General features: G+C 38.8%; 1 protein-coding gene across 3 annotated transcripts in view; it reads left to right on the top strand.

The window, feature by feature from the left end:
* LOC149075238 (membrane-associated guanylate kinase, WW and PDZ domain-containing protein 1-like) overlaps positions 1-14,412 on the top strand; it is a 102,149-nt gene that overhangs the window by 65,701 nt on the left and 22,036 nt on the right. For 2 of the 3 annotated variants that reach the window (XM_089242540.1, XM_089242542.1), the window contains exon 16: positions 11,256-11,460. In XM_089242540.1, coding sequence (XP_089098666.1) covers positions 11,256-11,460 — 205 coding nt within the window. The remainder of the gene's footprint in view (positions 1-11,255; positions 11,461-14,412) is intronic. The other variant, XM_089242541.1, reaches the window with a different exon arrangement.

Genomic DNA, 14,412 nt, shown 5'->3' on the forward strand with positions numbered 1-14,412 from the left:
AAAAAGTATGGGGCCAAGGACACTTCCCTGAGAAACCCCACTTGTGACGTCTGTCCAACCAGAGAATTCCCCGTTCACCATAACTCGTTGCGACCTATCTCTTAACCACGATTCTATCCAATTCAGCAAGTTGCCCCCTATTCCAATCTCGTGTAAACGCTTCAAGAGTTTGCCATGTTGGACCCGAGCGAATGCCTTCTGGAAATCAAGGTAAACAATGTCGACATTTTTGCTCTTACCCAAAGCCTTAGTCACGTAATCATAGAAGCAAAGGAGGTTAGTTACACATGACTTCCCCTTCCTGAACCCATGCTGATTATCGGACAATACATTATTCTCGTCTATCCACTTCACAAACTGCCTTTTGATGATAATTTCCAAAATTTTCGAGAGGGAGCTCGTCAAACTCACTGGACGATAATTAGACACCACTTCTCTACTACCCTTCTTAAATATCGGAACAACATTAGCCAGTTTCCAATCTCTCGGGACGATACCCTCAGCAACACTACTCCTGAATATCTGTGCGACTGGCCCCAACAATTCATTAGCACCTTCCCTGAGAACCCTGGGATAGATATCATCTGGTCCTGGTGCTTTGCTTGCACATACATTTCTTAGAAGATTTAGGACCTCCACGTCTTCTACTTGAATATCGTTGAGGGTTTTATTACCCCATGCAACACCCGTATATCGAATATCATTATCTCCATTAAAAACAGACGCGAAAAAGTCATTGAAAGCACTACACATGCCTACATTGCTCTCTACCTTAGAGCCTCCTATCGAGAGGGGGGCAACTGTCCCCTTACATCCATTATTGACGTATCGAAAAAATGATTTTGGGTCAGAGCCAATGTTATCTGCCAACCTAGATTCAACTTCCTTTTTACTATCCCTTATCGCTTTCTTCAACAGTCTTCTTTTATCAGTGAACAATGATAGGTCACCACGTCCACTTTTATACTCTCTGAATGCTCTTTTCTTTTCAAGATAAACGTTCCGCACGCTATCCGTGAACCATAGAGGGTGTGATGTACAAACACGCTTTTTTCGAACAAAGGGTATGACGTCGTGCAAAACAGAGAACAGCTTCGTACTAAATTCTTCCCATTGACTTACCACCCCTACTGATTCCAACCGGTCTTTGAAAACTTCCGCTAACCTTCTTCTCAAAACATCAAAGTTAGTTCTCCGAAAACAAGGAACCAGTCTTTTGTTATCAACCTTACCCGAGGAAAAGTTACAGTGAAATCTGACGATACGATGATCACTGGAAGAAAACTCTTCCCCCACCGAAACATGTTCAACTAGATCCTCAGAACTAGTAAGAACTAAGTCCAAAATAGCAGTACCCCTAGTGGCTTCTGATACATGCTGATACAAAAAAATTTCGAGCACCAACTTAAGAAACTCTCTTTCATACTGATTTCCAGATGAAAGGTTCTCCCAATCAATATCCGGGTAATTGAAATCCCCTAGTATGAGAACCCTCTTTCGCTTACACATGTAGGAAATTTCATCATGCATTTTGACAATGTAGTTTTGATCCCTATTCGGTGGAATGTAACAAACCCCAACAATAAGCTTATGACGTCTTTTGCTCTCAAGTTCAACCCATATGGTTTCAATATCACTTCTCTGCACGTTACACTCTCTAGCCTTCAAACAGGATTTCACGTATATCAACACTCCACCCCCTTTCCTATCAGATCTATTTCTCAAAAAGGTATCGTATCCTGAGATGTGTAAGAAAGATTCATCCCCATCCTTTGCCCAAGATTCTGTAATGGCTATAAGATCCAAGCCCACCACAACTATCATAGTTTCTAAAAAATCTTTCTTATTACCCAAGCTCCTGGCATTTATTAACACACATTTTAATTTGCCCAGTGATTTAGTGTCAATCGAGAAGCCATCCAAGTCAGAGGTGGGTAATTTTCTGTCAGTACTGTTGTGATTATCATTAACTAACCCGCATTCCCGACTACGTGGTCTGGGAGTAAAAAACCTGACCTAAGACTATCGTAAACCTCCCAGACCCCTCTCTTATTTAGATGGATCCCATCCGAACGAAGCCACCTATCGGTAAATGCGGGAAGCTCCAAGAACGTGACCCCAAGTGAGGAGCAAATGTCCTTCAGGCCTATATTGAATTGGTGGATCCTACTCCTATATCCCCTACTACCCCTTGGCAGCACTGGAATCACTGCCACATCTGAACCCCCCTCCCTAGCGGATAATAGTAAATCCCGGTATTCTGACAGAGACTCACTAATATTCGCTCCTACCTGATTTGTTCCCACCCACAGAATCACCCGCAAGGGCAACTTTCGGCGATGAAAAACGTCTCGAACGTTGCCAATCTTCCCCCAGGAAGACAACAGTGCTCGAAACCCCGAAAGTCCCTACACACTCGGTTCCCAAGTTCCCTAACCATAGAATCGCCGATGATTAAACCCCTATCACTATCCCCCTCTACCTCATCCACGACCACCCATTCGCCCTCTAAAATGTCGTTGTTCGTGGAGATTGCTTCTTCATCAACAGGTGGCTCAACGACCAGAGGCTCCGTTATAACCGGGCCTTCTAGCACCCTAACTTTTTCCCGTAAAGCTTCGACCTCGAGTTCCAGCCTTTTCCTAACCAAGCACCCTTTACAATTGAAACTATCAGCTACTATACCCCTAGACCAGGGAAACCTCCCGTCGCAAGCTCTACACAACACTAGTCGAGGTCGAGGCATACTAACACTATTGCTAAAGCTAGATAATAATAATACTTAAAAATAGGAAAATGGGAAACGTTAACTGGAAATTAAAATAATGTAAAATACATTACTATGCAAAATATACGTAAGAGATTATACGAAAAAATTACGTAAAGTAGAATGCTCAGCACTAAATCAAGAAGAATAAAATAAATATGTATATAAAGAATACAACACCCTCTAAAAAAAGTATTAAGCTACGAAGTACAATTTATACTAATTAGAATTAGCTAACTATCTCATCACACTTACACTACAACAATAGGCCCAAATGGAAGGAAAACAAAGTTATTGAGAGTACCCGGGAAAAAGTATACACTGTTTGCTAACACTAACGTCCAAAAACCTACGAACTTATATCAAAGAAGCGAGCGAACCTGGCGAAAAAACAACGAAAATGAAATGCGAACGAGAAAAATAAATTAAAGTCGATCGAAAATACACAACGAAAATTAAAAAAAAATGAGAGCAATATAATAAAAAAAACCACTTATCTCACAATCCAACGTGCGCTGAAAAAAAGAAAATCACCGCAGAATATGACCCAAAAATAAACAACACGCTAAGTAAAACTCACGAGAACGAAGAAAAAAAGTAAGGAAATGTAAGGAATACTTTTGTTATTAAGGAATTGCCATACTTTATGAAGAAGTATTTTCTCGCAGTATAACACACAGTATAACATAAGTAATACAAATACAACGCCACAACAGGCAAAATGTTCAATGAGGTGGCGGAAAAAAAGATGCCCATAAAAATATGGATGTCATATATTTCAAAAATACAGCAACCCAATTAAAAATGCAATTAACAAAAATTATAAACAATATGTACACATGATAAAATATTATACAATGCCCATAAAGAATATTATTGTTGTCTTATTCTAAGAATGGGTAGCTTCTCGATTTACCCCAACATTTTTATCGTATTTCTTTTTAAACGTGTCAATTGTGTTACAATTTACTACCTCCGGGGGTAAGCTATTCCATTTATTAACAACCCTATTAGAGAAAAATTCCCTGCGACACCATAACCTTGCATTGTCCCTCACCAATCGATACTGGTGTCCCCTTGTAAAAGCAGTCGATTGGCGGTGTACTAAAAGTTCATGGTCCATCCTATCCATCCCATTGAAAATTTTGAACACTTCGATCATATCTCCTCGACACCTGCATTAATCAAATGTAAACATATTCAAAAAATTAAGTCTCTCTTCATAACTCAAGCCTCGTGTTCCAATAAGGACATGCGTAGCTCTTCTCTGCACCCCTTCAACCAAGTCTATGTCCCTCTCTAGGTATGGTCTCCAAAACCTTACAGCATACTCCAGTCCTGAACAAACTAAGCCTCAAAAAACTGAAAGAATGACTTTCAGAGAACGCAAAGAGACCTTTTTTTGAAGATGAGACCAAGCATTCTATTCGTTTTTTTTTACATCTGCTGAACAATGTTCAGAAAACCTAAGCCGCTCATCAATGAGAATTCCCAAATCGGTGACCCTACTTGCATTCAGGATAGAAGCACCATTCAACTTGTAAGAAAACTGTGGGTTGTTTGAACCAAAATGAGCGACCATTCACTTATCAATGCTTAATGTCATGCTCCATTCATTTGCCCATGCTGCAATCCTGTTTAAGTTGGTCTGCAGCAACTCCCTATCACTTTGATTCCTGATTACCTCCATTAGCTTCATGTCATCTGCGAATTTTCTTACAATCCCATCAGTACCTTGATCAAGTTTCTCGAAAAAAAGTGAAAAAGTATGGGGCCAAGGACACTTCCTTGACGAACTCCACTTGTGACGCCTGTCCAACCAGAGAATTCCCCGTTCACCATAACTCGTTGCGATTCTACCCAATTCAACAAGTTGCCCCCAATCTCGTGTAAACACTTCAAGAGTTTACCATGTTTGACCCAATCGAATGCCTTCTGGAAATCAAGGAAAACAACATCTACATTTTTGCTCTCACCCAAAGCCTTCGTCACGTGATCATAGAAGCAAAGGAGGTTAGTCACACATGACTTCCTCTTCCTGAACCCATGTTGATTATTCAGCAATATATTATTCTAGTCTATCCACTTCACTAACTGCCTTTTGATGATAATTTCCAAAATTTTTGAGAGCTAACTCAAACAACAATAGTTGGACACAGCTTCTCTACTACTCTTCTCAAATATCGGAACAACATTAGCAAGTTTCCAATTCCTTGGTATTATACCCTCAGCAGCACTATTCCTGTATATCTGTGCGACTGGCCCTAACAATTCATTAGCATATTCCCTGAGGACCCTGGGATAGATATCATCTGGTCCTGATGCCTTGCTTGCACATAAATGTTTTTTGGAGATTCTGGACTTCCACTTCAATATCGTTGGGGATTTTATTACCCCATGCAACACCCATATATTGAATATCATTATCTCCATTAAAAACAGACGCAAAAAGTCATTGAAAGCACTACACATGCCTACATTGCTCTCTAAACTAGACCAGAGAGGGGGCCAACTGTCCCCTTACATCCATTATTGACGTATCAAAAAAATGTTTGTATGTCAGAGCCAATGTTATCTGCCAACCTAGATTCAACTTCCTTTTTACTATTCCTTATCACTTTCTTCAACGCTCTTCTTTTATCAGTAAACAATGATAGGTCACCTCGTCCACTTTTATACTTTCTGAATGCTCTTTTCTTTTCAAGATAAAGGTTACGCATGCTATCTGTGAACCATAGAGGGTGCGATGTACAAACATGCTTTTTTCGAACAAAGGGTATGACGTCGTGCAAAACAGAGGACAGCTTTGTACTAAATTCTTCCCATTGACCTCTACCACCCCTACTGATTCCAATCGATCTTTGAAAACTTCCGCTAACCTTCCTCTCAAAACATCAAAGTTAGTTCTCCGAAAGCAAGGAACCAGTCTTTTGTTATCAACCTTATCAGAGGAAAAGTTACAGTGAAATATTACGATACGATGGTCATTGGAAGAAAACTTGTCCCCCCCCCCAAACCATTGTCAGCAAGATCCTCGGAACTAAAAAGAACTAAATCCAAAATATCAGTGCCCCTAGTGGCTTCTGATACATGCTGATACAAAAAAATTTCGAGCACCAACTTAAGAAACTCTCTTTCATACTGATCTCTAGATGAAGGGTTCTCCCAATCAATACCTGGGTAATTGAAATTCCCCTTGTATGAGAACCCTCTTACGCTTACACGTGTAGGAAATTTCATCATGCAATTTGGTGATGTAGTTTGGATCCCTATTTGGTGGATTGTTACAAACCCCAACAATAAGTTAATGATGTCTTTTGTTTTCAAGCTCAACCCATATAGTATCAATATCACTCCTCTTCACGTTACACTCTCTAGCCTTCAAACAGGATTTCACATAAATCAACACTCCACCCCCTTTTCTATCAGATCTATTTCTCAAAAAAGTATTGTATCCTGAGATGTGTAAGAAAGACTCATCTCCATCTTTTGCCCAAGATTCAGTAATGGCTATAAGATCCAAGCCCTCCACAACTATCATAGTTTCTAAAAAATCTTTCTTATTGCCGAAGCTCCTGGCATGGATTAGCACACATTTTAATTTGCCTTGTGATTTACTGTCAATCGAGAAACCATCCAAGTCAGAGGTGGGTAATTCCCCTTCAGTACTGTTGTGATTATCATTAACTAACCCGCATGAGGGGTATGTTGTCTGGAAGTATAAAATACCTTACCTAAGACTATCATAAACCTCCCAGTCCCCCCTCCTATTTAGATGGATTCCATTCCAACCAAGCCACCTATCGGTAAACACGGGAAGCTCCAAGAACGTGACCCCAATTGAGCAAATGTCCTTCAGGCCTATATTGAATTGGATCCTACTCCTATACCCACTACAACCCCTTCGCAGCACTGGAATCACTGCCACATCTGAATCCCCCTTCGCTAGCGGATAATAGTGAATCCCAGTACTCTGACAGAGACTGACTGATATTCACTCCTACCCAATTTTTTCCCACCCACAGAGTCACCCGCAAGGGCAACTTTCGGCGATGGAAAAACGTCTTGAACGTTGCCAATCTTCCCCCCAGGAAGACAACAGTGCTCGAAATCCTGAAAATCCCTACACACTCTGTTCCCAAGTTCCCTAACTTTAGTATCATTAGTATCATGTATCGAAGAGTGACATCATCTTTGGATGAGTTGCTGTCTTGTCGCAGTGTCAGCAATTGTGAACTTTGGCCTAAGTTAGGTCTGACTGTCCATATACAGTCTCGTTCAGTGTACACGAGCTCTAAGGAGAGAGGTGCATTGCCTTTGTAAAGCATAGTGGAAGACATGTATTCGATTCTCTACAGAGGCAGTTGACTTTTCTTTCTTTGATCATCTTCACATCAACCAATTGTTGATACCTTTGTATAAATCCCAAAACAGAATTGTTCTGCAATGAGCTGTTGGCTGATGGAAAATGTTCTGCCATGATATTATTTTCTGCAGAGAAGAGTTCATTTTCATTCTTTTCTTATTATTCTTCCTGAGATTGTTCCTTGGAAGCACTGATTGTTCTGCGATATATGTCATAATGTTTGATATATTCTGCTAAAAATCTGTACATGAAGTGGTGGATTTTCTAATTCTTCTATGAATAGCACTTCTAATGGAGATGTGACCATGGATTCTGGAGTTTTTGCGTTCGATAATCTGCTTAGGGCATCCACATTACCAATTTTCTTTCCCGGCTTATGAATTAACAAAAAATCATATGCGTTTAGAAGCAAACTCCACCTTAGCATTCCCGGAGATAAAATCTCTTTTGTGATCTTATTTTTATTGAAAATTCCCAAGAGAAGTTGGTGGTCAGTAACTATAGTGAATGAGTGACCACACAGAAGATGGTGAAACTTTTTTATTCCAAATACTATACCCGAAGCTTCTTTTTCAATTTGAGCATAGTTCCGTTCTATAGTAGTTAGAGTTCTTGAGGCATAAGCTATTGATGCTTCTGAACCATCAGGAAGTATGTGACTGAATGAATGAACGCCAGAACTTTGCCACTGGACCTATCCCGTTGCCGAGATCTCATCCAGCCCAGCTTCGTGGCAGAGTCTGGAAGAAGTATGTGACTCAAAACCGCACCAACTCCAAAAGGTAAAGCATCGCATGCCAACACAATGGGAAGCTTTTCATCGAAAGGTACAAACACACAATCTGAACTTAACAATTCCTTCAGAGAATTGAAGACATCATCATGGATCTTTGACCATTTGAATGGTACATTTTGATCCAGTAATGTATGCAACACTTCCACAACTGTAGCCTTATCCTTAAGAAAACTGTAAAACTGTTATAGAAATTTATCAGTCCTAAAAATGCCTGCAATTGATGTTTGTTTTTTGGAATCGAACGAATTGCTTCAATTTTCGAATGGGAAGGGTGAATACCCGCAGCATAGATATGGTACCCTAAAAATTCAACCTCAGTGATTCCAAAAAGACATTTTTCTCTTTTAGCACGTAATTCGACAACATTTTTAAGTTTGTCTAGCATGCATTCTAATCTTGATGCTAACTGCTCTAGAGAATTAGCCTGATCAAAACGTCATCAAAATATGGAACTACTCCTTCCAAATTTGAAAACAAATTTTCGATCATATTTTGGGAAATTCTAGGATCAACATTAACACCATATTGCAATCTGTTAACCTTGAAAGCACCCTTGTGACTTACAATTGTCTGGGCCTAAGCTAATGTTTCGTGTACACGAAGCTGTAAGAAAGCCTTAGCTAAATTTACAGGGTGATAAAAAAACTATCCCGACATATGGACCCCTAACTATCATACCATTCACAGAAACTGAATGAAATTTTGGCATAAGGTATTTTGATGTATGCACTCAAGAATGATATGGAAAACAACAGTGTCACTCTAACAGTTACGGTTACAGTGAGAAAATTTCGTAAGTATCAAATGGCAACACCAAGTTTTTTGTATTGGAATGTGATCTCCATTGTGAAAAACCCTAAATAGTGTTCGAACGGCAACTGTAGCATGAAAATCACTTGCGGTAGATAGGCTAAAAGTGAGGACAACCAATAAGGACAGAGAAGCAGCATAAAATAAAGCATTTTATTGTGTTTCACAAATTTTCCACATGACCTTGTGGAGGACTAATCCGGCTGGGATCTCAGCCGAAGAAACGGTGTGACGAATGAAACGAACATTAATGCTCTGGTGCACAGCAAAGTCCTTTTTACTTTTTCCTTGCCTAGCTCCGGGGATTTTCGTGCTACAGGTGCCATTCCAACACTATTTAGTGTTTTTCAGTATGGAGATCGCATTCCAATACAAAAAACTTGGTGTTGCCATTTGATATTTTCGAAATTTTCTCACTGTAACCGTAACTGTTAGAGTGACACTGTTGTTTTCCATATCATTCTTGAGTGCATACATCAAAATACCTTATGCCAAAATTTCATTCAGTTTCTGTGAATGGTATGATAGTTAGGGGCCCATATGTCGGGATAGTTTTTTTATAATCGCCCCGTATTTTTGCGTAATACCCTCCACCCTTCAAGTTTGACAGTAACTGATTAACCACTGGAATTGGATAGGGGTGAGCATTCATGGCCTTATTCAAAGTTACCTTATAGTCTCCACATAATCTAACGTCACCAGAAAGTTTAATAATGGGAACAACAGGAGTTGACCACTTAGGGTTCTAAATAGGTTCAATAACTCCTTCATCCAGAAGTTTTTCAAAGCAATCTCGATTTTTGGTTTCATTGCAAGTGGAACATTCCTAGCCTTGAGTTGAAAGGGAGGAAATTGAGGATCAAGAGGTAAAGACACGACAGGTCCTACAAATATACCCAATCCAGCATCAAAAACCTCGCTGTATTTTTGAATTACAAAATCCACGGGATTAGATTCATTCTTTTTAACTCCATGCAATGAAATACCCAAGCCTCAAACCATGAGAAACTCGAAATATTTGTGCATTTGCATTTTGAAATTAGCAGTTGTAGTCTGACTTTCTTGTTCCCAAATTTACTTCTACTATGCACGAACCTAGAAGTGAAATTAAATTTCCGTGAAAATCCCGCAACTTCACAAAAGTGTTTCTACTCTTAGGTTTGCAGCAACCAAACAAAGTTTCAAAAGTTTCTTTAGAAATTATAGCATAAGATCCAGAATCAATTTCCATTTTTAATGCATGGTTGTTCAATAAAACCTTGATACCTTGTTTGAAACCAGAAAAGTTAACTACAGAATTTGAATATTCATTTTCGGTTTTAATTTCATGTGTATTATGTGTGTATGCTTTATTTTTTGAATATTCTTGGCCTGGCATACAGTTCGTATATGCCCTTTCTTGCCACAGTGCCTGCAAGTCGCTGATTTGAAATGACAATTAGAATGGTCATGTCGTCCACCACAACCAAAACATACGTAACTGTTATTAGAAAAGTCATCCTTTGAAACATTTTTTGTTTTCCCCCAGAACGGGACCAACGACGACTGACCAGAGTCATTAAACGTGACAGACGTGCAACCCTTCTGCAAATTGCTGCAGATTTCAATGCTGGGCCATCAACAAGTGTCAGCGTGCGAACCATTCAACGAAACATCATCGTTATAGGCTTTCGATGTGAGCCGAAGGCCCACTCGTGTACCCTTGATGACTGCACGACGCAAAGCTTTACGCCTCACCTGGGCCAGACAACACCGACATTGGACTGTTGAGGACTGGAAACACGTTGCCTGGTCTGACGAGTCACGGTTCCAATTCCTTCGAGCTGATGGACGTGTACGGGTATGGAGACAACCTCATGAATCCATGGACCCTACATGTCAACAGGGGACTGTTCAAGCTGGTGGAGGCTCTGTGATGGTATGGGGCGTGTGCAGTTGGCGCGATATTGGACCCCTGATACGTATAGATACGACTCTGACAGGTGGCAGGTACGTAAGCATCCTGTCTGATCACCTGCAACCATTCATGTCCATTGTGCATTCCGACGGACTTGGACAATTTCAGCAGGACAATGCGACACCCCACACATCCAGAATTGCTACAAAGTGGCTCCAGGAACACTCTTCTGACTTTAGCTTCCACCACACTTCCGCTGGCCACCTAAATCCCCAGACATGAACATTATTGAACATATCTGGGATGCCTTGCAACGTGCTGTTCAGAAGAGATCTCCACCCCCTCTTACTCCTATGGATTTATGGACAGCCCTGCAGGATTCATGGTGTCAATTTCCTCCAGCACTACTTCAGACATTAGTTGAGTCCATGCCACATCGTGTTGCGGCACTTTTGTGGGCTCGCGGGGGCCCTACACGATATTACCAGTTTTTTTTGGCTCTTCAGTGTATATGAATATATTCAAAAATTTAACATATTGTGAAATAATACTATAATGTAGTTTACTTTTATATGTGTCTGATTAAGTTTTCAACGTTTATTTTTCTGGTCACTTTCAGGTATGTGTAGGCCACATAGTGCCAGGTGGTGCAGCAGATTTAGATGGCCACTTACAGACTGGAGATGAGCTACTAGCGATTGATGGTATATCTGTAGTGAACAGTTCTCATCAAAATGTGATACAGCTGATGAATAATACAGCCACCAATGGTCAAGTCACCTTACATGTACGGAGGCCGAATCCCTCATCCAGTAAGTTTTGGTGTATGTATCTTCCGCAGATGTTTCTACCTTCAATTATTACACTGCTTAAAAAAACACACATATTCAAATTATGCCAAGGAATTTTTAACAGTTTTTAAGGTATATTGAGACTGTTGATTTGCTGATTCCAAGACTGGACTGGTTTTGGTTATGCCAAATTGGCTCTAGTTTTTGAAAAAATACATATATATTCTCAACATTTCAATATAGTCTGCAGCCACTAATTTTTGTGGCAGATTTTTACTTTTAATTTTTTTTTCCTATTTTATTAACTATATTATTAAATTTATATCATCAGACACCAGTGGTCTTATATACATTGGTCTAAAAATGTATAAACTTCCTACTGGGACAAAAAGCATATCTATGCATGAAGGACTCTGTATTATTTGCGTGTGGAATAATAAGACACATAGAGATCATTGGAAAAAGATAAAATGGCATTTAAGAGAAATGGTCACTGCAGATACGACAAATATTATCAGAGATACATTTATTCATAGAGAAAATACAAGTCTCCCACCACTTCATATAAAACTTAGTGAACCGATTTGTGAGGGCACTCAATAAAGGTGGTGATTGCCTTCAATAGATTGGTAAACTGTTTCCTGAAGTGAACAATAAAATACTGCAATCAGGAATTTTTTATGGTTTTCACATTCGTAAACTTGTTAAAGATTCAAAAATTTTAGCATATTTAACTGATATTAAATCATCAGTTTGGTCATGATTCTTGGTTATTAACTTGGTTATTAACCTTTTACTGGCCGAATTAAGATTTGAATTGATTTTCTAATTTTTTTTTCTGTTATTTCCTGTGTCCCGATCCTTTAGTTTAAGATATAAACCACAAAATTCACAAAAAAAAATTTCTTGTATGTTTTCTGGACTTACCCATGTCCATAAAAACAACATTGAAATCAAAACTAAAAAAATTTATTCTTCCTTAAAAATAGGTGGTTTAACAAATTTAATAAATGCTTAAATGAATGAAATTTTTGTTTTGTAAATTAAGTTTGGAATCTCATGCATTCAGGAAAAAAATCAAGTGCTTTTCATGTAAGAATAAAATTTTTTTGCTATTAATAAAATCGATGTTCCCGATTGGGAATATTGTCTGTTAAAAGGTTAAGAATTTTTTGGATTACCACAAAGCAGAGAACCGTGAAGAATTGGTGCAAAATGTGCTTCATTTGTAATTAAATTTTGAATTTTTCAGTTTTGAAAAAATTGGTTTACTAACATGAGCACAAAACTGCATATTTTCTTCCTAGTCACTTGGAAAAAATTTCTATAGTCCGTTTCAGGTTAACTTTGCAGTGGAGAGGAAGCTACGAGGGAACCTCATCACTCATTGCTATGGCAATAAAAGCCTCTTAACCAATGTATCGATGCGCGGCCTGGGTAAGGTATGGACGATTTCTAGGATACCGCGAAAATGTCGTTGTGGTTGCTATAGATTTTTGGATAATAGTAACCAGTATTTTTTTTCTAATTTAAAAATTTCAAACGAAGAAACATCGGTTCAAAACGATATTTTTCCTTTCTTTTTCACAAAATCATTAAAAAAATTGAAATATTCTGTATAAATGATCATCATAAAACTCCTATTTGTGGGAACTTTATTTTGCGGCGGAGGAGTACACTCTCTACCTTTCTCTCCACTGCAAAGTTAACCTGAAACGAACTATAGGAAATCTGGGCCATTTGCAATGAAACAGAAATATCATATAAATGCATTTCCTTGAATTAATTGAAATACATGATTTTGTTTTCATTTTAGCAGACTATAAATGCAACATCATCACACATTGTTTAGTGTAACATTGTATTTTTTAAATTTTATTCTTAACTTACATGTCATGCAGATTTTGTGTGATATGTGTATTGCCTGCCTATTTGAATCTGCCAATTGCATGGTGTATTTTTGAAGATGTGCATTTGTTCTTCCTGGACTGGAGTATGCTGTAAGGTTTTGGAGACCATATCTACAGAGGGACATAGACTTGGTTGAAGGGGTGCAGAGAAGAGCTACGTGTGTCCTTATTGGCACACAGGGCTTGAGTTATGAAAAGAGACTTCATTTTTTGAATATTTTTACATTGGATTAACGCAGGTGTCAAGGAGATATGATTGAAGTGTTCAAAATTTTCAACAGGATGGATAGGATGGACCATGAATTATTAGTACAACGTCAATCGACTGCTTTTACAAGGGGACCCCAGTATTGATTGGTAAGGGACAATGTGAGGTTATGGTGTTGCAGGGAATTTTTCTCTAATAGGGTGGTTAATAAATGGAATTGCTTACCCCCGGAGGTAGTAAATTGTAACACAATTGACACATTTGAAAAGAAATTCCATTCTCAAATATTGCAAGGAAGAAATCTCTGACTATCTTCTAATCTTATTTAACTTCTCACTAAATACCGCCATACTCCCCACCGATTGGAAAATCAATAAAATTATTCCCATTCACAAAACCGGCCCCCTTTCCGACCCCCTTAACTCCAGACCAATATCTATTACTGCATCCTGTTGTAAGATTTTCGAACATATTATAGCAAAGGAAATCCACGCTCATTTATACTCCATTAACTTTTTCTTTCCCAACCAACACTTCTTCAGAAGATCCCTTTCTACTACATCCCAACTGTCCCTTTTCATCCATGACCTTACCAAAGCCATTGACGGGAAGGTACAAACTGATATCATCTTCTTGGATTTCTCTAAAGCCTATTGTAAAGTTCTTCACAATAGACTCCTCCTTAAACTTTCAAATCTTGGTCTTAATGTACAGTTGCTCAAATGGTTAAAAGCTTTCCTAAAAAATCGTAAACAATTCGCTCATTTTAAAGATCATGATTCACCTTTTTTCACTGTAAATTCAGGTACTCCTCAAGAAGTGGTTCTCTCGCCTTTACTGTTTTTAATTTATATAAACGACCTCCCT

The sequence above is a fragment of the Pholcus phalangioides genome, unplaced genomic scaffold, assembly GCF_987345545.1.
Source record: "Pholcus phalangioides strain wild (caught in Gottingen) unplaced genomic scaffold, Ppha-v1.0 ptg000015l_1, whole genome shotgun sequence".
Lineage (NCBI taxonomy): Eukaryota > Metazoa > Arthropoda > Arachnida > Araneae > Pholcidae > Pholcus > Pholcus phalangioides.